This window comes from Triturus cristatus, chromosome 7, assembly GCF_964204655.1.
Source record: "Triturus cristatus chromosome 7, aTriCri1.1, whole genome shotgun sequence".
Taxonomy (NCBI): Eukaryota; Metazoa; Chordata; class Amphibia; order Caudata; family Salamandridae; genus Triturus; species Triturus cristatus.
In genome coordinates this window covers 1,293,613,416-1,293,640,535 of record NC_140590.1, presented here as the reverse complement: position 1 = coordinate 1,293,640,535, position 27,120 = coordinate 1,293,613,416, and the positions used below count along the sequence as shown (strand labels likewise).

The following is a 27,120-nucleotide window of genomic DNA, read 5'->3' as shown; positions in this document are numbered from 1 at the left end:
CTCCTTGCTTAGCTAGCATGATTTTGCATATTCCATCCTCATCTTGGGTTTGAATGGCAACACCATCCGGTGTGCAGAATATGGTGCAATTCATTTTTGCAAAACAAATCCCTTCCCAATAAATTCACAGGACTGGAGCCGCACACTACAAACTTGTGCATCTCTTTGAAGTTTCCAATGGAAACTTCCATTGGTTTTGTAATAGGTGTCCTAATTTGCTTATTAGAAATGCCCACTACTTGGATTGCTCCTCCCGAGAGGGGTAGTTTTGGAATGTCTGCTGTTCTCACAGCAGAGCGGGTTGCGCCAGTGTCCAACAAAAAGGTAATGTCATTTCCCTCTACCTTCCCGTCGATATACGGACCTGACTGATCTACCGGTAAGGATGCGCCAAGTCCGCAATCCTCATCCCCCCCTCTCAGGCACCGTCATTGATCTTGGTCATCGAAATAGGGATCCTGCAAAAGGAACTGTGATGTTCGGTAATTTTTCTTACCACTTCCTTCTTGCAATCCGGTGTCTGTACTGTACTTGGCTTGACTCACAAATTTTGGCATAGGGGCAGGAGGCAATTGATTCTGCAGGTTTACAACCTGTTGTGGTTGACTCATTATCACCTCATTCTGCGTCTGTGGATTTAAATTTTGATTTGGGCTATTCTTTTTTTGTATAGTCTTACACTCGTTTTTCCAATGCTCCAATTTTCCGCACCCATGACAAGGGAATTCCTTCTTTGCCTCTTCTCTGCTTGATCGCCCTTTTGGTTTTCCCCCATTATTCTCGCCATTTCCTGGCCCTCTTCCTGATTTCTCTGCCATTTTAGTTAACTGGAGTTCTTGTTGTTCTGGTAATTTAACTTGAGCCCACATTACTTTCTCCTCTAAAATCTTTCGACTATTGTCAATTTCATCTCCACAGTACTGTGCATATTTTAAAATCTCATCTATGGGCTTTACTTGCCAACACAAATTATGTTGCTTAATCATTTCAGAAATGTCCTACTTTAATCCATTGACAAACCGATACACAAAATGAGTCATATCTTTATTCCCAATGCTTTCCACCCCACTATAATGTTTGAACACCTGTAGGAGGCGCTCATAGTATGCATGGACTGATTAATCTTTTTCCTGAGTGGTTCTATCTATCTTTACCCAATCTGTTTCCTTCGGAGGAATTTTCCCTTTCAAGAAAGTTATGACCTAGTTATATTTTCTCATTACTTCTTCAGACAGAGCTCCAGTTTTCTTGTCTCTCGAATACTCATCACTTGGCCAATCAACCGTAATTTTACACTCAGCCCACAAATCTGCCGGTACCACTATATCAAACAAACCATCCAAATCTTTCAACAGAACTTTTGAAACCTTCACAAACCTTTCGACTTGTCTATACCATTCCACAGGTTTCTCCCTCAGCTTTGAGAAATCATTTGTAAATGACAATATATTCTGTCTAGTCCACGGGACATGTACATAACCTCCCCTGAAACTTCTCTCATAGGGTACAACCCTTCTGCTTTTTCTATTTCTTTCATGAAATACTCTGATGTTACATGAGTGGTCTGTGCTTCTTCCTTTTTCTTTGTCCACCTTGCTTTCCACCTGTCTAGGTCTCCCCATTTTTGTAATATCGTCATTAATTCCTTAACTTGCAACTTTCTCCCAGACATGTTCATATTTTCTAAATCCTTATCAGAAAATTCTGCTCTTTAAGGTTTTTGCAAAACCTTGGATCTTCCTACATCGATTCCCATTTCCAAAGCCAGATTCATAAATTTTTCATCAAATATTTTTGTATTTCGAGTTATACTTCTGCAAAAGAATAGCAATTCTTCCTCACTGAACCTTTCCAACCCTACATTTCCTGCTATTTTTTCTTCCAATTCTACTCTCAGTTTAAAAAACATCTAGTATGTTTGGTGGTGGATCGGGCTTTTCTATGTCTCTTGTCCATCTATCTAACTCTTCAGGTGTTATTAGTGTGGCACTCTTGGTTCCTGTGGATGTCTCAAGTCTCACTTCTCTTGAACAGCCTGGTGTGACTCTTCTGGGTGTGCCATTTATTTGCCCTTTTATCGGCAAGTCCATTAATGAAATTACAGACTCGCAATCACTAGCTCAGTCATCGACTATTAATTTTCCTTTTATAGGTTCTATGATTGGTGTGGTCATAACAGGAGGTTCAGGACAGTTTGATTTATCTACGTACAACCGGACAACAGGACCTATAGTTACAGGTATAGTTAGAGTTTCAGGATGGGAATTTAACTGTGTTATCTTCTGTATTAATTCTTCTCTATTTTTATTTATTGCCTCTCTTTCTTTTTCTTGGAGTACCTTTTCCATTGTTTTTTCATGCACTAATTTTGGCACCAAAGGTGTCTCTAAGAGTGGAGCGCTCAGGGAATTTCTGCTTGGCCCTTCCTGATATGGTGGAGGGCTTTTCATTAATATTTCTTCTAAATAATCATCTTCAGAGTTCCCTTCATTTGTCGTCATTACGTGTTTTTTCTTTTCCCTACATTTACTTCCTATCTATTCATCAGCTATTAATACAGGATATAATCCCTCGGTTAACATGGCTTGCCTCCATTGTTTCATCTGTTTGTCTTGGGTTTCACGTGGAAATTGTGGGTTAAAATTTTTAAATTCCTGTTACACCTTGGTCTATCTCGTTCAAATGTCTCAGTTTCCCATTCTTCTAACGCCTCATACTGAGTCAACCTAGGTCTGGGTTCTAACTCGTTCATTCTTCTGCGTAAATTATGTAAAATTCTCCCATTAAATGTTCTGAATTCTGGAAAAGCCAAAATGCCATCATCTTTCGTGTATTCGATCCAATTCTCTAACCAAACACAGGTATGATAACCTCTCTCTACCATCATGTATGATGCAGGAGTTTTCGGAGGAGGAATGAGAATTCCTTCTCTAGTTTTAATGGGCTTATCTTTCTTGAAATAATTTTTTGTTTTCTGTATAAACGACAATTTTCTTTTCTCACCATACATTTTTCGTGACCTTCTTCTCAAGTATTGCTGATAAGCAAACCCTAAATAATTTCTATCTGGGCGACTCCCAGTTAATGTGGGATCGAACATACACAATCCATTACCTATTATTAATCTTGGGATTTCTGTGTTTATTTCTACTCAAATCCGTTTCTCCAATGCGAGTACGTTTTCTTATTTTCATATCCAATTAGAATTCAACTTACTTGTGCGTTTAGCCAATGCTAGCGCGGCTTTAAGTGACGTCAGTTTCACTCCTTTCTACTGACCCCTCCTTTACAATAACTTACGTAAGTCACACACCCGCTGTCCTACCAATCCCAGCGCGGCTCTTTGTGACATCAGTGCAGCACTTGCAACTGAACCCTCCTTTGCAAGGTAATGCGTAACTTAAAATTCTCAGTATTTTGTACGTATTTTACATAAATCAACAATATAAAACATTTGCTATTGTGTCAGTTTTTCTTTTACTGCAAGTAAAACTTTTCAGCTTACTCTTCACACACTACGAGTAAAACCTTTCCGCTTACTCTTCACTCAAGCATTAGAGATCCTGCTACTCCTTCAGTATTACCCTTTCTAGGTGATATAAGACCAAAGTTTTACCAATTGGACTCTTTAGCTACCAGTTACTCTCACTTAAGTACTGAAAATAATCCCTAAAACAGTGCTTCTAGTTTTACCTAACTTTCTGCACTTTTCTTGAATTCTGACCAGTAACCTCACTGCAGTATGGCTTCCATTCACCATCCGCTATTCAATATTCCCGGGAACTTCAGACAACATGAATAACGATGACAACAACAACAAGTGTTGATACATATATCAATCATTTCAATTGAAATATTTTCAATTACAATATTCCCTACCTAACTAACTAGAACCTAACCATGCCTCTGCTACCAAGAAATACTGATGGAGCGCGGGTCACCAGCTCTGGTCACACATACACCTAATACTCACCTTGGCCCAAACCTCATTCATACAGAGAGCTAGTAAACCCCGCTGGCATCAATATTATTTAAAATACCTGCAATTTTGTTATTCACCTTTACCAAGTCTTACCAACTCAATAATATAGTTTCCTTCCTCAATGAATCAGGTTGCTGAGTTAGTTTAAGGTAGAATGACATTTACTTCTTTACTCAGAATAACCACAGACTCTGGAAGTTTTAAAAACCTTTATCTAAAATTAATTTGTGAGTCAAAATTCAATTACAGTAACCACCTTCATTTCAAGAGGCAAAACACACTACATAATTTAGCAACACTGAATGATCAATAATGACGGTACCTGGAAAGGAAGGAAGGGGAAAGGAGAGAACAGGCATAAAGGACAGATTTGCTAATTATATTTACCTATGGACTAAGATGAACCCAACTCCGTAATAGGGGGCAGATGGAATCTCCAAGACAGGTTACAGGTAGAAGATTGGGCAGATCCAGATTTGGAAGGGTAACTTCTTCTAAAGTACAACAGCAGCGTTGCACCCCTCTCTGGCACTACTCTCCTCAGGTGTCCCTTTTCCGCAATCCCTCTTTATGAATAGATTATCGATCAGTATCTTGAACTCTCGGACATAGTTTCTGGCAGCAGCAGGGTCTGAGACAGCGTCTCGGACAAGAACTGGAGCAGCATATGCGTTATGTCATTGAGGAGTCGGAATGACAGATCTGACAAGTCGGACGAGGTCTCTAGCTATCTTACCTCAATTATACTGTTCTTGATTCATGTACCACCCCCATGTATCAATTCTTATGTTTTCCCTTATTCTGATTGCTTAGGATGAGGCGGTGAGTTCATCACACCACTTCGAATTTAAGATTTTGTCTATGAGCCATTGTCTATGTGCCCGCCCCTTAATTTTCTTTTCCCACAGCTTTATTCCCACTCGCATTTCACATTACTCAACCTAAACATTTTATTCAACATTGTTGCTTTCGCTGGGGTCATCAGTTGAACTTCCCATGCTCCTTCATTCAAGGTGTCCTTGGCTGAGTGACACGGGTGCCATCATTGTTTCCGGCCAATCTTTATGCGCATGCGCGTAGTAGGGATTCCAGTCACCCTCCGAGTTCCAAATAGGAACTAATAATAAAACCACAAAAGACAAGTTAGAACACAGAAACAAATGATTTCACTGTATACCATCCCTACTCTATCCCCATTTACTTATTTAATTCTTTTGCATTAGTGTTTAATATAACTTACGAGATTTAGTTCAGCAGCAGCAGGTGCATTAGCATGTGAGTTCAAAGCGGCCATTTTTAGTGCCATTGCGCAGCTGCAAAAGATTTCCACCAAAAGCGACAGTCATACTACGTAGATGAAGTAGACGTATGCGCAATAGAAATCCAGCGCTTTGTCGGCCATTTTAGGACATTCTTGTTATGGGTTAGTAGTGCACATAGAAAAGCTTCCCCTAGATAAAAGTGTTCATGATGTATTGCAGTTTTTAGTATTCAACCAAACAAATTGATTACATTATTACGCGTTATTTGAGAGGATTGGATCCAAACAAGTTTCTTTTACGAATCCTTGCTCTATCATAGTCTCCACCTAAGAAACTGTCAGGTGGCTTTTTGTGGAGTTTTATGCCCCCCTAGATAGATTAGGAGCACAGGTGCAAACACAGACATAAACTGAGGGCTGGAGGTGGGCTTGCAAGCCCTTCTATGGAGCACAAGCCGACCAACCTAAATTCCGGCCGCCTCTGCGCTGTGACAAGAGGCCTGTTGGCCTATTGGCTGACCACGCTCGGCCCCCAGTATGCCTCAGTGGCCCTCAGTTATTTTCCCAGCTCACCGTAAATTTTGTCACATATTCAGCTCTTTTACTGCTTTGACTTTCTGCCTCCTGAGAGCCTTCAGACACCGTCTCACTGCCTCACCACCTGCTGCCTTCAACTCACCCTCTGACTTGTGCAGCTTGACACCTTCTTGCCGAGCTTCGCGCCTCCAGAAGGCAGCCGACAGCGAAACATGGGGGGAAACGAGTCAGTCCTTGGGACAGTCTGCAGAGAAAGTCCATGGTAGTCTGCAGCAGTCCGGACCCCTCGAAGCAAGTTCACAGGCAAATTCAAGGGTCCAAGTGCCTGTCAGCAGCGCCCCCTCGTCCTTGGCCCCCACAACTCCTGCAGCTCCAGTGGCTCACAGCTTGCAATTTACTCCTCCCCTCAGCGTGCATGCCCGCTGCAGTGTTCAGCGTCAAACCAGTCCTCAGTCATGAATCACAAACCCACATTTCATCTGACAGCTGCATTCCACCAGTGCCTACGAGTGTATCACAATTTAGGTTTGAGACCAAATACAGGTGTTGTATTTTTAAGGGACATGTTTAGGGCGAAACTTCCAAATACCAAATTGGATCAGTGTGTATTAATGTTTTCTAACCAAATCCAGTCGCAAAATATTAATACTTTACATGTAGTGATAAGCCATTCGCAAACATAAAGGTGTCCCCAGCGGCCCCTTCCCTTTTGTTAATTTTGAAAAAAAATGTAGTAATGTCTTGTTTTAAAGCAGCCTGTTTTCCTTAAAGGAAAACAGGCTGCATTAAAAAAAAAAATACATTTTTGGAAAGCAATCACAGGCAAGACGGTCTGCTGACCTCAGCTGGCCAACATCTCTTTGATTGCAGCGATTACCAGGGGGGTCATAATTTGTGACCTACCTCATTAATATTCATGAAGTAGCTCTAATTACAACCAAGAGGGAATCAGTATTTTACATAGGTCAGTTTGCAAAAATACCACACAGTCTCCAAGAATACTGGTTGCAAATTGCGACCAGTATTTTGCGGTCAATGCTGTGTACATATGTCCCTAAGTTACCATTCACTCAACAACAACACGATTTATTAGAAATGATTCCACATTGCAGGACTCTTGAATACATATGACACGATGGAGTTTTTAAACTTCTATCACGTCATCCCCGCATAACATGCCTACGAATGCCAGCAATATTCCAAGAGCACAACATAAGCTTTGATTCCTGACCAGAAATCGAGACCTGTGTTTTAGGTCTCTACATCAAACGTGGTACGTTCCCCTATCCCACTACTAAATCGCTCCCCACACACCCTCGCCATGTGCCCAGATTTTATTGCCTAACCTCAATCCATTTTACCATTACCTAACATCGTAGGTGCGCCCTAACGAGCACTAACTACACTCAGGGGGAGATTTACTAAAAAGTCACGCAACGCAGAGCAGCCCCCCGCGAGGCTGCGCTGCGTTGGTGACAGGGAGGGAGCAGGGGAGCGCCATATCTTCAAAGATATGGATCTCTCCTACCCTTTTCCTTGCACCGGCGCTGATTACAGCTGACGTGCGCCATGCACACACTTTAGCACCGCAGCGCTAGGGTGTGTACATGAGTCTAGCATAGGTTTTGTACAGGAAGGGTACACTTTCTGTACAAAATATTATACTAGACACAAGGGAAAGCTTTTCCCACTGTATTCGAGCTGCACAGTGCAGCACGCAGGCAAATTAGGAAAAGGAAGGAGAAATGTAAACATTTCTCCTTCGTTGCGCCTAGTTGAGAAGGGCGCAGTTTTCTCATTCTAAAGCCAATCAACTGTTTTTAGTAAATTGGGTTTAGCGTGAGAAACCTTAGGGGGTTGCATGGGAACGTCCATGCACCACCCTTGGTACGCCCCCATGGCGCAAAGTAACACGAAGCAGCACAATGAGCTGCTTCGCGTTACTTTTACGTTATTTCCAGAGCTAAACAAGTTTAGCGCTGGAAAGTAAATACCAAAAAAAAGATTTTGCATCGTTTTGCATCACTTTTATGATGCAAACGCGGCGCAAAAGCTTAGTAAATCTCCCCCTAGTTTACTCTCCACTGTCTGGATTGCAACCCCCAGATAATATATGTTGCTCATCAGAAAGCCATTGGAACATAAATGTTCGGTATCCTACCGCTGTGTGCCCATTTAGTCAGTATTTTGGCTTGGAAACATTTTACCAGGATTCCCATACACACAGCGTATCCATTAGTAGCAACACAGACCCTGAATTTTATGAAGTAATACGCATGCTTCTTTTCTGGACAGTGTCCTTGTTTATGACCTTCCCCAACTTCTATATGTTGTCATCTTTAATTGTAAGTTTATTGTAAGGTTATTAGCTCTTTCGCCGTTGACGTGTGCTGTTACTTTAATATAGGGGACTAAATGGAATTATACCATTGGAAAGGGACATCCATCATAGGAGTAACTGCATCAAACTCGGGGTTGTTGTCAGTTAATAAAAAGTTAATTAAACTACAGCTTAAATCAAGGTGGGTGCAGAAGGTTGCATTAACACATGCAATAAATCTTCAACATCAACAGTTTGTGATGCCATAAATTGTGTTTTAGCATATTCCTTGACAGTTGTATCTCTTGGTCCTCATTTGCAAAAGAGGAAAATTGACACCTTGTTATCTCCTGGGCATAGATCAAATGGCTTGACAATGTAGCTCTACCTGCAAATTCCCCAGGTGCCAGGTTTAACCATGCTACCGTAAATCTGATGTGGAGAACCCATGTCTGTTCTACTCCACTTGATTGCATGCTTGTGTATTGTTTGGCAAGCTACATGTTAACCTGGTACTTTCAGACTGAAACACTCGGGCGTGAGCATTCGAAATTGCTCCCAGTTTCTGCAGTTGGGTCAACATGATTTAAAATAAGTACAGCTACATTTTAAACTTGCATTGGAGGGCATCAAGACTAAGCCATGTAAACAATATTATAAAAAACACACACACACAAAAGAATCGTAATCAGTGTCTGAGATACAATTGTCACTTCTCAAACACAACTGAGTAAAACCTGCTTAGCACGTAATTCAATTAATTGTAATGCTTCTTGACACTAGTCCTCTTTGGCCTAACAGTCCAATTAACTTACCACTTGCCAGACTGTTTGCAGTCATTGCGGTGTAGCTCTGATAGGGAGGACATTTTGTGTGTCTCCCATAGCCAATCAGGTGTAATCCTGCATTGACTACTGCCTCTTTTTGCATGCGCCCTCATGAGGTTTCATTAGCATAGCTTTCACAGAAGACAACCTGATGACCTTGAGTGGTCCTTGCAATTTCTGCCTATGAGGGGCTGCAGAAAGAACCCTTTGGCACTTTTTGGTCTGATGAGTTTGGATCTCACTAGTTTAGTCTATCTATGATTGATCCATATGCTTTTTGTTTTCCTTCCCCTGCCCCAGTGACAAGCCTCTGAAGCAACATCCTGGATGATAATCAGATGATGGAGGCAGCCCAGAAATTCGACAGCTTTCTACAGGAGGTTCCAAAAACGTTGTTGAAGCGCATCCCTTTGAGGTTGGTGCATGGGGTTCCACTGAGGGAGACTATCGCTGAGAACTGGAGGAAAGTAGAGCAATTCCAGGCCAGGCCCGATGACCTCTTAATTTCTTCCTATCCTAAGGCTGGTAAGAGTTCCTCTGGCGAAACTTTAACAGTTGGAGTGGTCTGACTGGAAGAGTATTGGACTGTTTAATGAGTGCTTGCTAGAGGACATTTCAGATAATATTACAGAAGTACTGGATGCTTGAGGGGAATGTAGGAAGGATTATTCTCTTGGGATGCTGTAGAAATAGCATTACAGCATTTTCTGGTTAGATTTAGGGAATCCTGCAGAAGGGCTGGCTGTAGAGTGAGATGTACAGATTCTTACAGGACATATGATTGCTAGGAAAGGTGTATGAGTGCTGTAGGCATTGATACAGCAGCACTAATATGCTACGCCTATTGAACACAATGCTGAGTGATAACTGTCTTTGTTGTTTGACTTAAGGTACAACCTGGATGCAAGAGATAGTGGATCTGATCAATAATAGGGGAGATTTGGTAGAAGCAAGAAGAGCACCGACCCATGTCCGTTTTCCCTTCCTGGAAATGGTCTTACCACCTCCTGTGCCATCTGGTGAATATCAGAGATATGAGAGGACTGCTCTTCTGGGGAGAAGGTGAAACATTTATTTTGTGACTGCAGAATAACCCGGTTTCTGTCCCTCTCTCATTCAGGCGTGGATGCACTTGCAAAGGCACCGTCTCCGCGTGTCATTAAGACCCACCTTCCAATTCAGCTTGTGCCCAAGTCCTTCTGGGAGCAGAACTGTAAGGTAAGACTGACCACCAACCTCCACTTCTGTTGGTAGCAGGGGCCAATGTGCAACTGTGGAGGTATCTGAATGGCCTTCCTGTGTGTCCTTCCCTTTGGAGATATTTCTCCTCATACAGACATTCCTCCAATAAATGCATTGCTCCACCTGGGATTCTGGTGGATGGTAGCAGATGGAACATAAGAACGGTGTCCTGGGCAGGAAGACGAGAAGTTGATGGTGGATCCACTAGTAGAGTTTCTACAATGGAGTAACTACTTCCTTGTCGATCATGTATTGAGCTACATTGTAGTAGATGACTTGTAATATTTGTATAATTATTTTGGAACTTTTAAAGACACTCAGGAGAGATGCCCTTTTCTCGTGGGTTCATATGAAGCATTGTTACAAGTGGGTGGAAACGTCTATTCAATAATGCAGAGTCCTTGGACGTGATATTCAGTCATGAGGGCTTGTCACGGCAAATTGATGAACAATGATGTATCATGTTTTTTCTCAAAAGATGTGGGAGCTCTGAGGCGTAAAGTCCTTTGAGCATTAAAAGAACGTAGACTCATTCTCCATGGGTCTGTAGCCTTGTGTGTAAATATGGAGAAAGGTTACAGGAACAAAAGTAACACTATCGTGGCTGGATAGGAAAGTTGAACAAGAAATAGCTTGAAGAATTGGGAAGAAAGAGTGATAAGCAGATTGAGACCATATGTTGTGACAGTTGTCAAAGCAACGCAAGGATACAAGGACGTTTGGTGTCAATTGGGCCTTTTCTGAGATTTCCATTGTCACCCCATTCCTAGTAGCCCTCGGTGAGACTGCCTTGCTGTCGAGCTGTCCCTGATTAGGACAGTGATTTGAAACTGGGTGTGAGCATTTCAAGTCAAGGATGACGACAGTGAAGCAGGATGGCAGCATTTCAAACCAAGAATCCTGCGGCAGTGGCAGAGAGTTGTTCACATGGCACCCAAGACCGTTGTGATATTTTGAAAGAAGGATGTTCTGTAGGGTTGTAGTGATGCAGCGCGGAATGCAAAATCCCTCTCTTCGTCACAGATCATAGCTCACACTCAATCAATACATTCGCTGGTGGGGCCCATAACACCAACATTCATTCACTATTAATCTGTTCTCTAAAGAGGTGATTGTTCCATTCGCTGTAATGAGAGAAAATACCCTTCCCTATTCACTAAGGCCTAAACTTCACCTTTTTGGCACTCCTCTCATGGCTTAGCAGCTGTTTAAAGTGATAACAAAATCCTTAATTTATTTACATAAATACACTTTTCATAATAACGACCCAACACAGTTCTTGTAATAAATCTTAAATCTTTATCTAAATAATTGAAAATCGAATCTTTGTTAAATCAAACAGTAGACCATCATATTTACCTATTCTGGCTAAAAGTCGTCCTCTAAGTCCAAATCTTGGTCATCAGTTCATACTGTCAGAGTCTTTGGAAACAGCTGTCCTGCAGTGTCACCGTCCTCTCCGTCAGCATAACGTCAGGAAATCGAAAATCTTCTGAAGGGTCTCGGCTCTTGAGCATCTGCGTTACTACCTCTCTATTCTATGGCATTTTTATAGTAAAATTACATTCCAAAAAGTTACAAGTAATATTTTGAATATTCGTGATTGGCTGACGAAATCCGTTCCACCTCTTTCCCATACGTAAAATGTCTCTTTTAGATGTAGTTCATATTTTCGTGAACACTTGTATCTTTTAATTGTTCTTTCAGATCAGCTGGCTGGTAGCCCAGAGTGTCCTTGGTGTGTACAGTCGAGTTTAGGGTTGTCCAGAGGCCACTGCTGCTGATGGTGACGCATGCGCACTTCACCCAGAGACCTTCACTGTGGCCACCAAATGGTCAACTTAAGCAAAGAAACACAAAAACGTAATTAATACATGGAAATGACTAATAAAATGTTATCCCCTTACTAATACCCATATGTGTGTGTATTTACCTAGCAAAAGCAACACTCAGTGCGGGTTATACTCACATTAATAATGCACAAATTACAAATACATCACGAAATCAGCATATAACATGTAATATTCTGTTTGTCTATAATCAGGATGCGTACACGTTTTAGTTTACGTATTAGTTAGGCCATGCAAATGCAATTCCCACGTGTATTCTTTATATTAGTAAGGTTGATTAAAATTCCACAGCAAACCAATTAATACGATTACTATTAGTTAATTAATCTTGTTAATATAACATGCAAAATGGAGAGGGTATACAAACATTTTTAAAATAAAACCCGCTCCAGCAGTAGCAGGTGGCATAGATGGATGATGGACAGGAATATTGTTCAAATGGGGAGTGCCTGTTGAGCATTGACTCTTTTTTCTCACCACATCAAAAGTGACAGTTTGGAAAAAGCAATATATACCAGCCTTCCCATCCCTCTATTATTTCCGATTATACTTGAAGTATTGCCTGTAGTTTTAATTTGTGACTAAATATGTTAGGGTCTCCTGGACTACGAGGCCCTGAAACTGCAAAGCTGGCAGTCACAGAGACAACCTTGTGAAACCGATGGACACAGGATACCATAAACTGGCCCCCTAAGTGTCAAGCCACACAGTCCCTCAACCCATTATCGTAGATTTTAGCAGACAGCAGGCTACATTTTGTTTCAGGATGCAGTGCTTGCATACTGCCCATGTACACACACAGAGATGATTGTATCAGGCACCCCAAACACACTAGATAACCTTCTCAGGTTCAAACTTATGTCCTGCAGGGTGCACACAGGGATCTCTACCGCTGGCACATGAACCGCCTCAGCTATCATACAAGGAATCACATCTGTAACTTGCAGTTTACAAACAAGTCGTTCCAGCATGCGCTCCAACTTGATTTGCTTTTTCACCAAGGTTCGCACCCTTGCGTGCCCTGGAAGTAGTACACACATTTATGCAGAGGCATATACATCCTCTGCATGCCAATGTTTAAATCTGTAACCTGCAGTTGATACAAAGACACTCACCTCACCCCCAAAGACACAGACGTTTACAATAAGCGTGACAGTCACCCAGTTATCTTAAAACAGGGTTCGAACATCTACCCTGTAGTATGCATACACACGTCTGCAGCAAGTACAATAACGCACTGAGCTGTTTGTCGCACACATACCTTTCCCAGTAATTTGTCCTCAACATAGTCCATGGTGGCACAGCTTGGCTTCTCAATGGTGGCCAACTTGAGGCCCCACAGCCAGACAGCAGAGCCCATGTACAGACAGCCAGACAGGCCCCTGTGATTCAAAACCGGCTCATGACCGGATGAAGTTGACATTGGGAGCACCCCTTCCTGCGATGGCTTGACCCTGATGCCGCCTCGCCACTGTGGGGCAATCATGAGGTTCATGGGGCCATCGGACTTTGCTGTATGAGAAGGCACTGTGTCAGCGATGGCCTGGAGAGGGCGCGCCCGGCTATCCTTCCTTCGGCTATGTCGCTGGAGCTCGTAGCCACTGCTGTAGCTGCTACTGACCGAGCCACGCATCATAAAGGGCCAGGGAGACAGATCGCCCCAAACATTCTGGGCATGCAGGCCACTGTGACAGTATCAGCAGGCCTGAGGTGCAGCGTCCTGCTGGGTGAGCTGTGCCTGTGGGCGGCGGTGCTCTTGCTGTGGTGTGTAGCTAGGGTGACCAACTGGCATGGGTCAAAATTCAGGATGGTGAGTGTAAAAATTCAGGACAAAGGGTCAAAATTCAGGACAGGAGGTCAAAATTCAGGACAAAACTTCGGGACAAAAGGTAAATTTTACAGACACATAACAGGAGGTTGAGCAATAGTATATAATTAAGCCCATCCATATCCAAACATATTCAACCATTTGCAAACCTATCCATCATATATCCTTCCATCCATCCTTTCACTCATCCATCCCTCCATCCATCCTTTCACTCATCCATTCATTATCCATCCATCCACCCTTTCACCCTATCCATCGGTACACTCATCAATCCACTCTTCCACCCATCCACCCATTCACTCATCCATCCAGACTTTTAGCCTTTCACCCATCCAGCCATCCTTTCACTTACTCATCCATCTACCCAGTCACTCATTCTTCCACCCATTCACCCTTTCAGTCATCCATCCATCCTCCCTTTCTCTCTCCATCGACCCTTTCACTTAGCCATCCTTCCTTCCACCCATCCATCTACTCATCCACTCATGAATCTATCCATTGACACTATTGGTCATCCATCCACTCTTTCACTCATCTACCCATCCTTTTGTCCATCTACCCTCCCTTTCACTCACTCATCCATCCTTACATCCACCCTTTCACTCATCGGTCCATCCATTCACCCTTTCACTTATTAATTCATCAATTCATCCATCATTTTAGTCATCCATTCACCCATTCACTCACCCATCATCCACCCTTTAACTCATCCTCCATCCTTTCACTCATCCATCCACCCTTTTACTCATCCTTCTACCCTTCCACCCATACATCTATCTTTTTACAGTTTGTCTTATCCATCCTTCCACTCACTCATCCATCCATCATTTCTCTCATTATCCATCCATTCACCCTCTCATTCATCCATTCACCCTTTCACTTATCTATCCAGCCATCCCTTCACATACTCACTCACCCACCTTTTCATTTTAATTATGAACTGAGCCTTTGTCTGCAGAGTTGCAAACAGAAGAGACCCATCAACAACGTCACTCTTGCTCTAGTTCCTAAAGCAAGGAGTGGGGCGGGGAAGGGTTCACTATGCCCTTGCACATAGGCAATCTGAATCATGAGTCATGCATGATGCACAGCGCCAGGCAATGAGGTGACTGTGACATGGTGTTGTTTCCAGGGCTTTAAGTGGGATGAAAAAACTGGGGGGTTTCTCCAAAGTGGATGTTTGATGTCATTAAGGGCGCGGCTTTAAACACCTAAGCTAAAAATCTGTGCTTATTATAGTGTACCGCCTGACTGGTATTTTGTGTCTTCTGTCATTGTATCCATATAACACAACAAATAACGTTACACCAGAAACAAGCCAGAATTATTGGCTTTGTCAATGGTTGTTAGTTTCATAAAATAAAAAAGCAGTAATCTTGGCTTCCTTTGATATTGAAAATGCATCAGTTCTAAAATGGCGAGACTGTCACCCTAATAGCCTTTGACCCCAGTGGAATGAAATAAACGTATCCTTTGGCACGTGCAACCATGCACACAGTGCACCATAAAGCCCCGTCTCACCTTTTATTTTTCACGCTAACCAATATAAAAAATGATTACACAAGAGACTGGACAAAGCTTTACTAACACAACGCATCAGACAAAATTCCACAACTGTATGGAAAGAATAGTGCGATCCTAAAGAAGTACAGTGCGCCACAAATGGTAGAAGGGTGCAAATGCTGGTAACAGAACTGGTCAATACATGGACTAATGTTCCAGGGCGCTAGACGATTTCCAGAGCAACCTAAATACACCGTAAAAACCTCATCACTGCTTGACCTGGCTCCATTCTGTACTTGCAAACATTCAAACCTGGATGGCTCAGAATAAAATATTCTAGTGGGGTGGCCTACTCAAAACTTTACAATGTACTATAAGTCCTCGGCATTCAGTGAAATGTTAAGAGAGAAGAGATAATCAATAACTCTCCTTAGATTCACAAATTATGGCAAAATCAATCTTCATTCAATAGTATAATACTTTATTCGATAGACTCAATATATTATTATTTTTTTTTTTTAAACAGGAATCAGCCTTGTTAACACGTTTTGTTCCTTACAGAAACTTTATCATGGTAAAATCTATTGTCGAAGGGCCAAAAACACATATCACATGCCAGTTCCTAGACATTTGAACTATTAAAAAATCTTCATCATTCCATTGAGTCTCGTCAGCATCTGTCGTTTTTCTAGAAGTGAGAACAAGTGCATGAACTGCAGGATTAGATGCGTTCACTGCAGAGGATTAAACCCGAGATGCCAATAATGATTACAAGTTTATTCAGCAACGTGTGCATTTAGATAATTAAGGGGGCACTCTATTGGGCATCACCCAATCCAAACTCCTCCCACTCAAAACTGCTCTACACTCCACTTATCCCATTTTCAATAAAATTCCGTAATGTCACTCCAAGCCTCAGCTAGACTCATGTCTAGAATAAAATTGAAACAGAGAGCTCCTGCCTACAACACAATCCAAACTAACTCTCCGAGTTACCTCTCCAATCTTCTCAAACTAGCTGGCAGCCTAAAAGGCCTCCTGAGTGAAAACAAAAGTCTTCTGTAAACGCCAAGAAACAACTTTTCCCCAGCCCCCCCGGCAGTCTTCTGTCTGACAGAATGCCCTGCCCTGGACAGAGGTTGTAGGAGGCCGGCAATATGCTTTGCAATGCAGACTGCCCCATTGTCATTCTGTATGTGGCAATCAGCCACATACAGAATGACAACGGGCGGGGTGGGGCTGCTCTTGTGCTCGAGGAGGAGTGCGAGGCAACCCCATCAGGGGGCTGAGGCTTCATGCAGGGAACAGTGCTGTTCCCTGCAGTGCCCAAAATTACGGACAAAAGGCGTCCGTAAAAAGGATCCTCACAGACAACGGACGTGAGGTCCAAATTACGGACGGTCCGTGAAATTTACGGACGGTTGGTCACCCTATGTGTAGCTGCGCAAGCTGGGGCTTGAGAGTGTGTGCCCAGTCTGTCACTTGTCAGCGGTACGGTGACTCATGGCCGCCGAGCATTCCATTGCCAGCTGAACCGAGCACCCGACGCTGACCTCATGAGGGCTGGGCCTACATGGCATTTACAGGTGGATCGTACTGGAAGATCCTGGCAAGAGACGGTGCGAAGGCTCGCACAGTGGAACTGGAACAGCGGTTGGCTGACTGGTGATGCCACTGCTCCTAGTGATGCCCTAAACATCAGCTGTGTCCCCAGGGATTGCTGCTAGTACCTCAGGAGATGGACTGACCACTGGTGCCCACCAAAAGTAAGTCTACGGCCCCCTACGCCCCTACCCTGCCATGTCTGATCGCCATTCCAATGCGAGGCCTCATAGGGGCCCTTTTTGAAATTCGGTTCCAGTGCTGGAGGCTTTCACTTGTACTGGTGATTCACACCCTCTCTGGTTGTGCTTTATGTGTATATAATGACAGGCCGGGGATGGCGACCACAGAACCACATCTAGGTCTCAACACATGCAAAGAAGCTGCCTGCACAGAGACAAGAGCCCCTATGTGCTTCTCCAAAGAGGTGAGTCTATGATTCTGAACTGAATTAATGCAGCAACATGGAATATTAACTAGCCTGGCCCATGGATCCAGCTCCAAGCACCCTGTCCTGTAGTTCCTGTTGCCTTGAGGTCTCGCCTGCCTCTCCAATCCTCTCCCTGCTTGGTACAGTATGAGGATCAGAATGGGTCGCACCAAGGCAAAAACAACGCAACCACTTGGTCTTTCCAGATCTGAATCCATCCCACCAGACAGTTCCTCCATGCTGGTGACAGAGGGCTGTATACTCCCCACGAAGGTCACCCCACCACGGGACAAACCTGAAGTTATCCTACAAGAGATTTGTGACTCCAGGGCAGCAATTGAACATAGACATGGTGCAATCAATACTGACCTCATTTTTTTCAAGGATGATCATCGTAGACTGGTTGACAGGGTCATAACCACTGAAACGCCCCTATCATCACTAACGTAGATGTTATTATTGATCAACTTCATAAACAGGCCATTGCTCTTGCACTTCATAAACGGGCAGAAGATGCTGAAGGACGTGCATGCCAATACAACATTCACTTTAGAGGCATTGCTGAGGGTGTGGAAGGAAGTAATGCTACTCTGTATATGGAGGACTGGGTGTGGAGTACATTGGTGGCCCAGGGTTTATCAGAGTTGTTCACGGTGGAGAGGACACACTGGGTTCCCACATGGCGCCTGCCCCCTGGCACATTCCCGTGCCCATTTGTAACCTGTATACTACATTTTAGGAATCGAGATGTCCTCCTCCAATGCGCCAGGGAGAATGTATCCATTATGATGGACAATGTACAAATATCATTATTCCTAGACTACAAACTTGCGGTACAGCACCGATGATCATCTTACCAGGGAGTCAATAAAAAGCTGCGGTCCAAGCATCTAAATTGTGTCCTCATGGTCTCTGCCAAACTTAAGGTAATCCACAGCCTACGTGCCTTCTTTTCTGACATGCCGGAATCTGTGCTGGAATCTGTGTGGGATTTGGTGGAGAAGCAGTTTCCCCATTCCTATAGAACTGAGATGTCTGGACAACTGATACCTAAAGCACAGCACCTCCCTTGCAGTTGCATCAGTGAAGGTACTTCTTGTCCCTTGTCCAAGGTGGCTCCTTCCTCTCAGCAAGGCCTGGAGGGTAGGAGGGATGCACTGGTATCGACAAACTCCATTAGAAACCAAATCCTGCTGGCCAGCTCCTGCTGTTCATCTAGCAACACCTCTGACTCATGCAGTAGTATGACCTTGTTTCCATCAGTCATGCCACAAAAGCCCATGACATTCTTTAAAAACAATCCTGTGGCTGCAGGCTTAGGGCACTAACTACCCCCTGAAACACGACATTGATCGGAGGGAGGGCTCTTTTTATGTTGCGGACCTGTACACAGTACAAGTCCCCCCGAGGTCGACCATGATGCTGGACCTACCTACAACGTCTGGGTGAGATGAAGTCTTGCTTGTACATTCACATTAGGCTATGTGATGAACCCATGCTGTTTCTGACCTTACCTAGTTTGTTAATCGCAGTTCTTGATTCCATTTCATTATCATGCTGTGGATTCTAGGGACACCAGAGCTGGAAACGTGCTAGAGTCGTGGTGGCTTTTTATTTCCCCAACTTTTGGATTGTGGCCTGTCAGATGCCATGCACCTCGCTGGCAACTACACACACTGTTATTCTGTTCTAATGTTTATCTTACAGTTTTGGTCGAACAATCAATCGTTCTTTGCTGGACCTTGTATCGGTGCATTGTTTAATGGTTAATGTCATCGATCCATGCAGGTCCTGTGAAGAGTATTGTTTTGCACTGGAAGGGATACTGGTGCATACATTCAGTCATATCTCGCGATGACAGGTGTTGAATGCAAATACAACGTATTTACTTGGAAAGATGGGAGAATGGGGTCAATACAGAAGAGGTATAGGATTCTGGCAAAACTCCACCGCCACAAGGCACACGCACATTGATTGCCTGCAGGAAACACATCTTATTGCCTTTGAGGCTCTTAAACTGCATAAGAAATGGAGGGGTCAGCTGTTTCATACATCCTACTCAGCTTATGCATGTGGGGCAGTGATCTGGTTGCGTGCTGGGGTCCCCTTTGCAGCTTTAGAAACTAATATTATCGACACACACTTCAGTTTTGTTTTCGTTAAGGGCACACTAGATGAGAAACCAGCTGTGCTGGGCAGTGTTTGTGCATCTGATGCATAGGAGGATGTTGCATTGGCACACTTATCAACCGTCCTCACAGACCAGGAACACTATCCCTGGTAGGCCTGGGTGGAGCTCACGGAGTTTCACTCTGCTGATTTTTGCGGACTTACTAAAAAACAAAGACAAATTCCAAGGAGTTCCATGACCGGGTGGAGTAGTAGCTTATGTGTTTTGCTGCACTCACAATTTGCTGGAAATGCTTGCATTTTATTTTATCGCCACTAGGGGGACACTAAAGTAGCATGTCTACGATTTGGAAATTCTATTGCACCTAAAACCGTGACCGTACCAATTTTAAAAGAGAACAAGTAAGATCTTATGTAAAATACAGAAACTTCGGGCCTGATCATGAGTTTGGTGCAGTGGCGCTGGCTCAATGCCGCTTCCACTGCGCCAAACCCACTCATGAACCACAGGTCGAATTACAAGTTGTAAAAGTACAACTCGTAATATGGTCGGTGGTTCTTTGGCTTTTCCCATGGCGGTGCATTGAAAACAAGCACCGTAATGAGAACGCCCAAAAAGTTCCAGTACGGCATGGAAGGTGATGTCCATGACATGCTGGAACTGGTGGGAATACAGATAGGGGGGCACATGCTGAGCCCCCCTAAAATGTATCCCCATAACGGCCATGAAAAGGCTGGCGGTCCAGGAACTCAAAATGTACTGAGTGGAATTGAACCAGTCCCTGCTCAGCATAAAGCGTTGTGGCGCCCCTGCACCACTGCCAGGGAACAACTGTTCCCTGGTGCAGCCGGCGGCTCACTGCTGATACGATTTTCAAAGTCGTAATCAGCAAAACGGTGGACCACCACTCCTGCACAACCGCAAATCTGGCAGTCGCAAGACCACCAGACTCGTAATCAGATTTGATTTGATTTGATTTGAGCATTTATAGAGCGCACAACTGCCCGGAGGCATCTAGGCGCTAATCCCCCAAAATTCAGCAAGGCTGCCACTGCTACTTGGTGTGGGAAACTTAATAGACAAAGAGCCATGTTTTAAGTGCTTTTCTAAAAGCCAGAAGTGTGGAGCTGTGTTTTATACTGACTGGGAGCATGTTCCAGGTCTTAGTAGTCCCAACCAGGAAGCTTTTTCCACCCCAGCTAGCTCTTTTGATCCTGGGTATTTGTACCAATTTAAGGCGGCCAGACCTTAGATTTATAGGAGGTATATACCAATTCAGTCGGCTCCTAAAATATTGAGGACCAACCCCATGGAGTACCTTATACATCAAGCTTTGGGATTTGAAAGTAATCCTCTTGGCCACTGGGAGCCAATGCAAAGTTCTCAACTTGTACGAGGCTGGCTGAAATGTCGCAATATACAGGAGCAGTCTGGCAGCTACATTCTGAAGATGCTGCAGCTTTTTAAGGTGCTGCGTTTGGATCCCTACATACAGCGCATTCCCATAGTCCAGTCTGGAAAAGGCTAGTGCCATCACAAGGGTTTTTAAGGATTCCGGAGGAATGGAGGGGCGAACTTTCCTAGTTATCTTTAAAATGAAGAAGATTGAGGAGGTGAGGGAACTGATCTGGTTTTTAAAAGCCAATTTAGCGTCAAAAATAAAACTTAGATTTTTTGCCTTGTATTCCAGGACCAAAAGTTCTCCCAAACAGGGTGTCCAAAATGAGGTGTACGAACCAAACAGGAGAACCTCTGTTTTTCCCCCATTCAATTTCAGACAGTTCTGACTCATCCATTGATGGATCTGAGTCATACAGCGGTTGAAACGGTCTGCTGTCTCTTCAATGTTGTTGGAGATTGATACGACTAACTGTGTATCATCAGCATATGAGACCACTGAGAAACCGAACGTTCTGATGAATTTGGCCAGAGGGGAAACATATAGATTGAACAACGTAGGGCTTAAGGATGAGCCCTGTGGTACCCCTTAGGGCCTAATCAGGCCGTTCACATTCTAGATAATGGAAACAGTCTACTAGTTTAACCAGTGATTTTATTTTTAAGCTATGTTCTTATGTAGCGCTATGCCAAGTTAAACGTGCGGATATAAACAAAATATAAACTGCGATTCCATTTATCTTTCCCAGATAGGACTGTAAGGACAAGGCCACTCTGGCGCCTGGTCCATTATTCACTTCTCTGGCCACCGTGGGACGACGAGGTCCAACTCCTTTTTTTCATGCCTCTTTACACTTGCTGCCCACGGAGTGTGCAATGCCGGGGAGCATCACCCTGTCATCGGATCACATGACTTCTTCCCAATCATTTTCTGCCTTCATAGCCAACACTCAGTAGGGCCTATGCTTTATCCCACTTAAAAAATCGCCACCAATCTAATTCGTATTGGAACTTGGGGATAATTAAAAAGAAGCCCTGGGTGTCAGGAGACAGATCTGTGAAACCTCCCCCACACCCACTGGACCTCCTCAAGTTTGACTGAAGTCTGATTGCCGTGATTCACTGTGATAAATCTTGGCAAATAATTTTCATGGGAAAGATTCATGCATTGCAATTTTCTTGCCTCGGATACAGACTGGCACTGGTGAGGGTAGCATAGCAACTGCGAGAAGGTGTGGCTGGCTCTTTCTGTCCCATTTCAACTAAACACAACCTCACCCCATGGATTCTCTCAAACTCGACACCCAGAATTTCTCTAAATGTATCACCTCAGCCGCCAACACCATCGCCATTCAGAAAAGCACTTGCAGTGGAAGAACCACCAAACAAGCAAGCTGGTTCACCCCCGAACTTTTGACACTCAAACACCACTGCAAGAAGCTGGAAAGACTATGGCACTCTGACAAGACCCCACAAACCGCAACTTCTTCAAAACTGCCCCTGCTACCACCACCTGCTATAGAAATCCAAGAAAGAAGCCCTCACCACCCACTTACAGGCGAACACCAACCCCACCAATGAACTCTCCAACATCGTCCAAGAGTTTGCCTGCCCCTCCACCACCGAGAACACCATCCGCCCTTCCCAAGCCCTCTGTGACACACTAGCAGACTTCTTTCACCGCAAGATTGCCGACATATACAGCAACTTCAGCCCCAAACCACTGACCTCTACCACCTTTGCACCCCGAGTAACTCAATCCTCCACCAAATCATTGAATGGAAGCAACTATCACTGGAAGACACCATCTCAATCATGAGCTCCATCCACTCTGGATCCTTATGCCCTCACCACATCTACAACCTAGGAAGTGAAGCCGTCGGGGGATCCCTTTCTGGACTCCTCAACACCTCCATCACGACGGCCATTGTACCCAATGACTGGAAGCACACTGAAGTCAAACCCCTCCTGAAGAAACCCTCAGTCAACCCCAACCAACTAAAAAGTTACCAACCCATCTTGCTCCTCCCCTTTCCTGCCAAAGTCTTGGAGAAGGCTATCAACCTCCAGCTCACGAACTTACTCGAAGATAACAACCTACTCAACCCCTCCCATTCAGGATTCCGACCAAACCACAGAACTGAGACCCCCCACATCACATCCATGGACAACAACAGACGCCTTCTCAAGCAAGGTGGCTCAGCCGCCCTCATCCTCCTCGACCTCTGTGCAGCCTTCAACAGAGTCTCCCACCACACCCTCATCACTAGACCCCACTACTTAGGCATTGAAGGTAAGGCTCTCGACTTGATCACCTTCTTCCTCTCTAGATGAACTCAGAGCATCCACCTTCCAGCCTTCACCTCCACACCCGAAGACAACAAATGCAGCATTTCCTTAGGGCACTTCCCTCAGTCCCACACTCTTCAATACCTACATGACACCTCTGGCCAACATCACCCACACCCACAGACTCAACATCGTCTCCTACACCGACGACACCAAGCTCGACCTTTCATTCTCAGAAGACCCACACACCACAAGACTTACCTTCTAAACCACCTTGACTAACATTTCCACTTGAATAAAAAAACAACTGCCTGAGACTCAACTGAGAGAAAGACTGAGGTCATCCTCTTCAGAAACAAGCCCTCTACTTGGGATGACACCTGCTAGCTCTCTGCTTTCATCGCATCACACACCCCATCGGATCACGCATGCAACCTTGGAATCATGCTTGACTTCCATCTCACACTGAAACAACAAATCAATGCTATCTTTGCTGCCTGCTTTCACACCCTCAGCATGCTCCTCAAGTTCTTCCGCTGGATCCCCATCTAAATCACGAAGACAGTAACCCAGGCCCTCATCTCCAGCCGAGTCGGCTATGGCAAAGCTCTCTATGGCAGAACCTCCAAACAACTCCTCAACAGCTTCAAAACCATCCAGAATTCGGCAGCCAGACTCACCCTCAACCTTCGCAGAAGTTCCAGCATCACCGTTCAACTCTGAGCATTCCACTGGCTCCCCGTTCGGGAAAGATGCCTCTTCAAGCTCCTCACACACGCCTACAAAGCCCTCCAAAATACCGGACCCATCTACTTCAACAACCACCTGACCTTTCTACCGACAGACCAGAAAGCTCTGCTCGTCCACCCTCACCATGGCCCACGTTGCATGCATCAGTCACAGCTGATGCGAGGGCCGCTCCTTCTCCTACCTCACAGTCAAGTCCTGAAATGACCGTACACTCCACCTGTGACCTCCCTTTCTCTGAAGGAATTCAGGAAGCAGTTGAAGACCTGACTCTTCCACCTTCACCTCTCTCTGACCGAGTATCACTTACATCTCAGAGTGCCTGGGGACCCCCCGGAGTGACAAGCGATGATATATAAGTCCCCCTGATTGATTTCATTCCAGTTCGTGCTTGTGGTCTGAGTGTCTCTGTGCACTTTGCACTGTATTGTTGTTGGATAGGTCTCTTCCAGTGCAGATGCTGCCTCCTTCCCTTCTGTGTTTTAGGGATGGTTGAGTGAGTGGAGGAATAGAAAAGGTGGGCAGGGGGAGCCTCAGAGCCTGCATCAAGCACTGGTTATGATGGATCTAACCTGAAACATCCAACCGGCCATGTGTGAATAAATATGGCCCAAGCAGGGATTCATCACCCAGTAAGGCAACTTGGTGGATTAGCTGAGGTCTGTGCCAAACATGCATGTGGCATGTTCAACCTTGAGTGCAGGGAGTCAGTCATCCTTCTAATGCTAATACAAACTGGTATGATATACTAATAACAATTGCTGCTTCCAGCACTTTGCTGTAAGTTATCTACCGCTATACATCGAAAGCCATCTATACTTTAAGGTCGATGTGTGGAATCAAACATAGCGTGACAAGTGCAGCTTGTTTTAAAACAAGCACAGTGCCAAGTTTCCATCACTTTGGTGCAGGCCGGCGCTTCACTTGTCTCTGAAGTAAGGAAGCACGTGTCCCACAAGGTCTAAATGTTTTAGTTTCTGACAGCTTTTGAAGAACCCAAAAAACTGAAATTATTCTCTACTGAGCCCCTGCCGCTTTACAACGATGACAGATGACAAATCACTCACGGAAGCTCCCCTCATTCCCTGGCTCACACAACGCGACCACTGTACTAACATGGCTGCCACTTGAAGAAGGCGAAGAACAACCATTTGAAAGTGAAACACAGCAGTGGTATTGCACAAACCGCCTTCTTCTGGATGATGGAGCTTGTAGTTTCCTCTGTGGTACAGGTTCTGTCCTTCGAACAACACAGAAGAGTTTTTAGAACCATGGCTTCCAAAAGGCCATCCACAGATGTACGACACCCACCAAAGGCCCCTACAGGGCATCAAGGGTCTGACAACGGCACACTGAGCTATCAGAGGATAGAAGTGTGGGCGTATCCTGCACCCAATGCGACCAGGCATAATTTCATAAATAATAAACACAGTTCATAAAAAGAGGATGAGCAAGGACCTGCACACTTTAAAGCACCCACAAACTTTAAGCAGCAACACACCTGGGTGCAGCCACACCGGTAAACTCCGCTACATGGTGGTCACAGAGTCTTTGCAGAACTCTGTGCTCCAAGTGGAGCACAGAGTGCCAAACCACCTTCACTCCGCTGGTGGATTGGAGTTTACTGCCCAGGCCTAATCCCTGGGCAAAAGTGGGTGATTTCAATGCTGTCCTAGATGTTAACTTCTCCCACCTCTCTCCCTAGTGCATGCTCTGTCTGGCAGGCACAGGTGTTACAAAAATGGGTTACAGGATGGTCCCTGTGTGATGTTTGATGCAGTCATCATGAGAGAATACTCCTTCAACTCGCACCACATAAATTTTATGCACAACTTGACCAAGTTCTCTGTGCCACATCTCTCCATGCATAGGTAGCTCATGTAACGTACTTGGGTAAAACACTATCTGATCATAACCCTCTCGAAATCACGCTTCATGGGGTCAGATGCCTGTCCACATTCCCACCTGGCACATGTTTCCCCTGCTCCTTGAGGATGCAGTGTTCAGAGATACCCTAGCTACCACCATATGTTCTGAAATTACTGACATGGCCTCATTGCCACTGATGGAATGGGAAGCCCTTAAGGTCGTGATGAGGGGTGTATCCATTAGTACTATGGTAGGTGCCCACAAAACAGTACTCTGTGACCTTACTTGCATTGAGAACAGTTTGAGTCTACTGAAACAGTCCACAGCTGGGGATGAGGCGCATGCACCTCAGTTGCAGGAGCCAAGGAATAATAGACTATGGGGCATATACATACAAAAAGCACGGTTCACTGACAAAATATTGCCACCCAAAATATCCCCATACCAAAATACTGTGACATAAATATTAACCACGGGTGGAGAACCCCGCTCCGCCCGCGGAGTGTGCGGAGATTTGCCTACTCCGCGTTCCAGGAAGAACACTGAGTAGGCAAATCTCTGCACACTTGCAGCGTAGCGAAGTTGGCCAGCCCCCGCCTCCACCCTCCCACCCCTATTAAAAATTTTCTTTTTTAATGTCCTTATCGCACCAAAAATGCATCTGCAATTCTTAAAAATCCACCCTTCTGACCTTTGCGCCCTGCGGCTAATGCATTTGCTTAGGTCCAAACCAGACCTGCCCTGTTGTTGGTAGCTTGGTGTAATCATAGGACCAGGAAGAGCTATACAAGTCTCAGACCTCTACCCCACAATAGTAAGCTCTGCCAAATATTCACACAATTTTAATTTCCTCCTCCCTGGTCCAAATGGGCCATAGCAAACGCAGATTTAATCCAATCTTCGAGCTTTGGGGGCAATGGATCTTTCCAGTTCTTGCATATTTCCGTCTGTGCAATTAAAAGAAGATATAACGAAAGACCTCTATGTGAATGCCTCATCTTCCTACTTAACGTGCCATCATCCCCAAAGAAAACCATAGTCATGTTAACGTTGATTATTATTCCAAAGATGCCACAAAGGACTTCCTCGCCTCCCCTTCAGAAATCACTGAGTCTGGGACACTCGTAGAAAATATGAATGTCATTGGGTTTAGAAAGGTCACATCTTGGACATTTGGGGGAGGAGAGTGGGGCAAACTTAGCAGTCTTTGCAGGTGTGTAATATAGTCTATTAATAACAAAAAAGTGATTTTTTTTAAGGTTAGCCGGCTTAACGTATTTGTAAAGAAGCTTCAAAGAGGGTTC

The 27,120-nt window shown here is 44.5% G+C and overlaps 1 protein-coding gene across 2 annotated transcripts in view; it reads left to right on the top strand.

Moving 5' to 3' along the window:
- Positions 1-27,120, top strand: part of LOC146811925 (sulfotransferase 1C1-like) — a 315,676-nt gene that overhangs the window by 174,690 nt on the left and 113,866 nt on the right. For both annotated transcript variants that reach the window (XM_085618882.1, XM_085618883.1), the window contains exons 2-4: positions 9,228-9,452; positions 9,818-9,946; positions 10,048-10,145. In XM_085618882.1, the coding sequence (XP_085475008.1) occupies positions 9,266-9,452; positions 9,818-9,946; positions 10,048-10,145 (414 nt within the window). In that variant the 5' untranslated portion in view covers positions 9,228-9,265. The remainder of the gene's footprint in view (positions 1-9,227; positions 9,453-9,817; positions 9,947-10,047; positions 10,146-27,120) is intronic.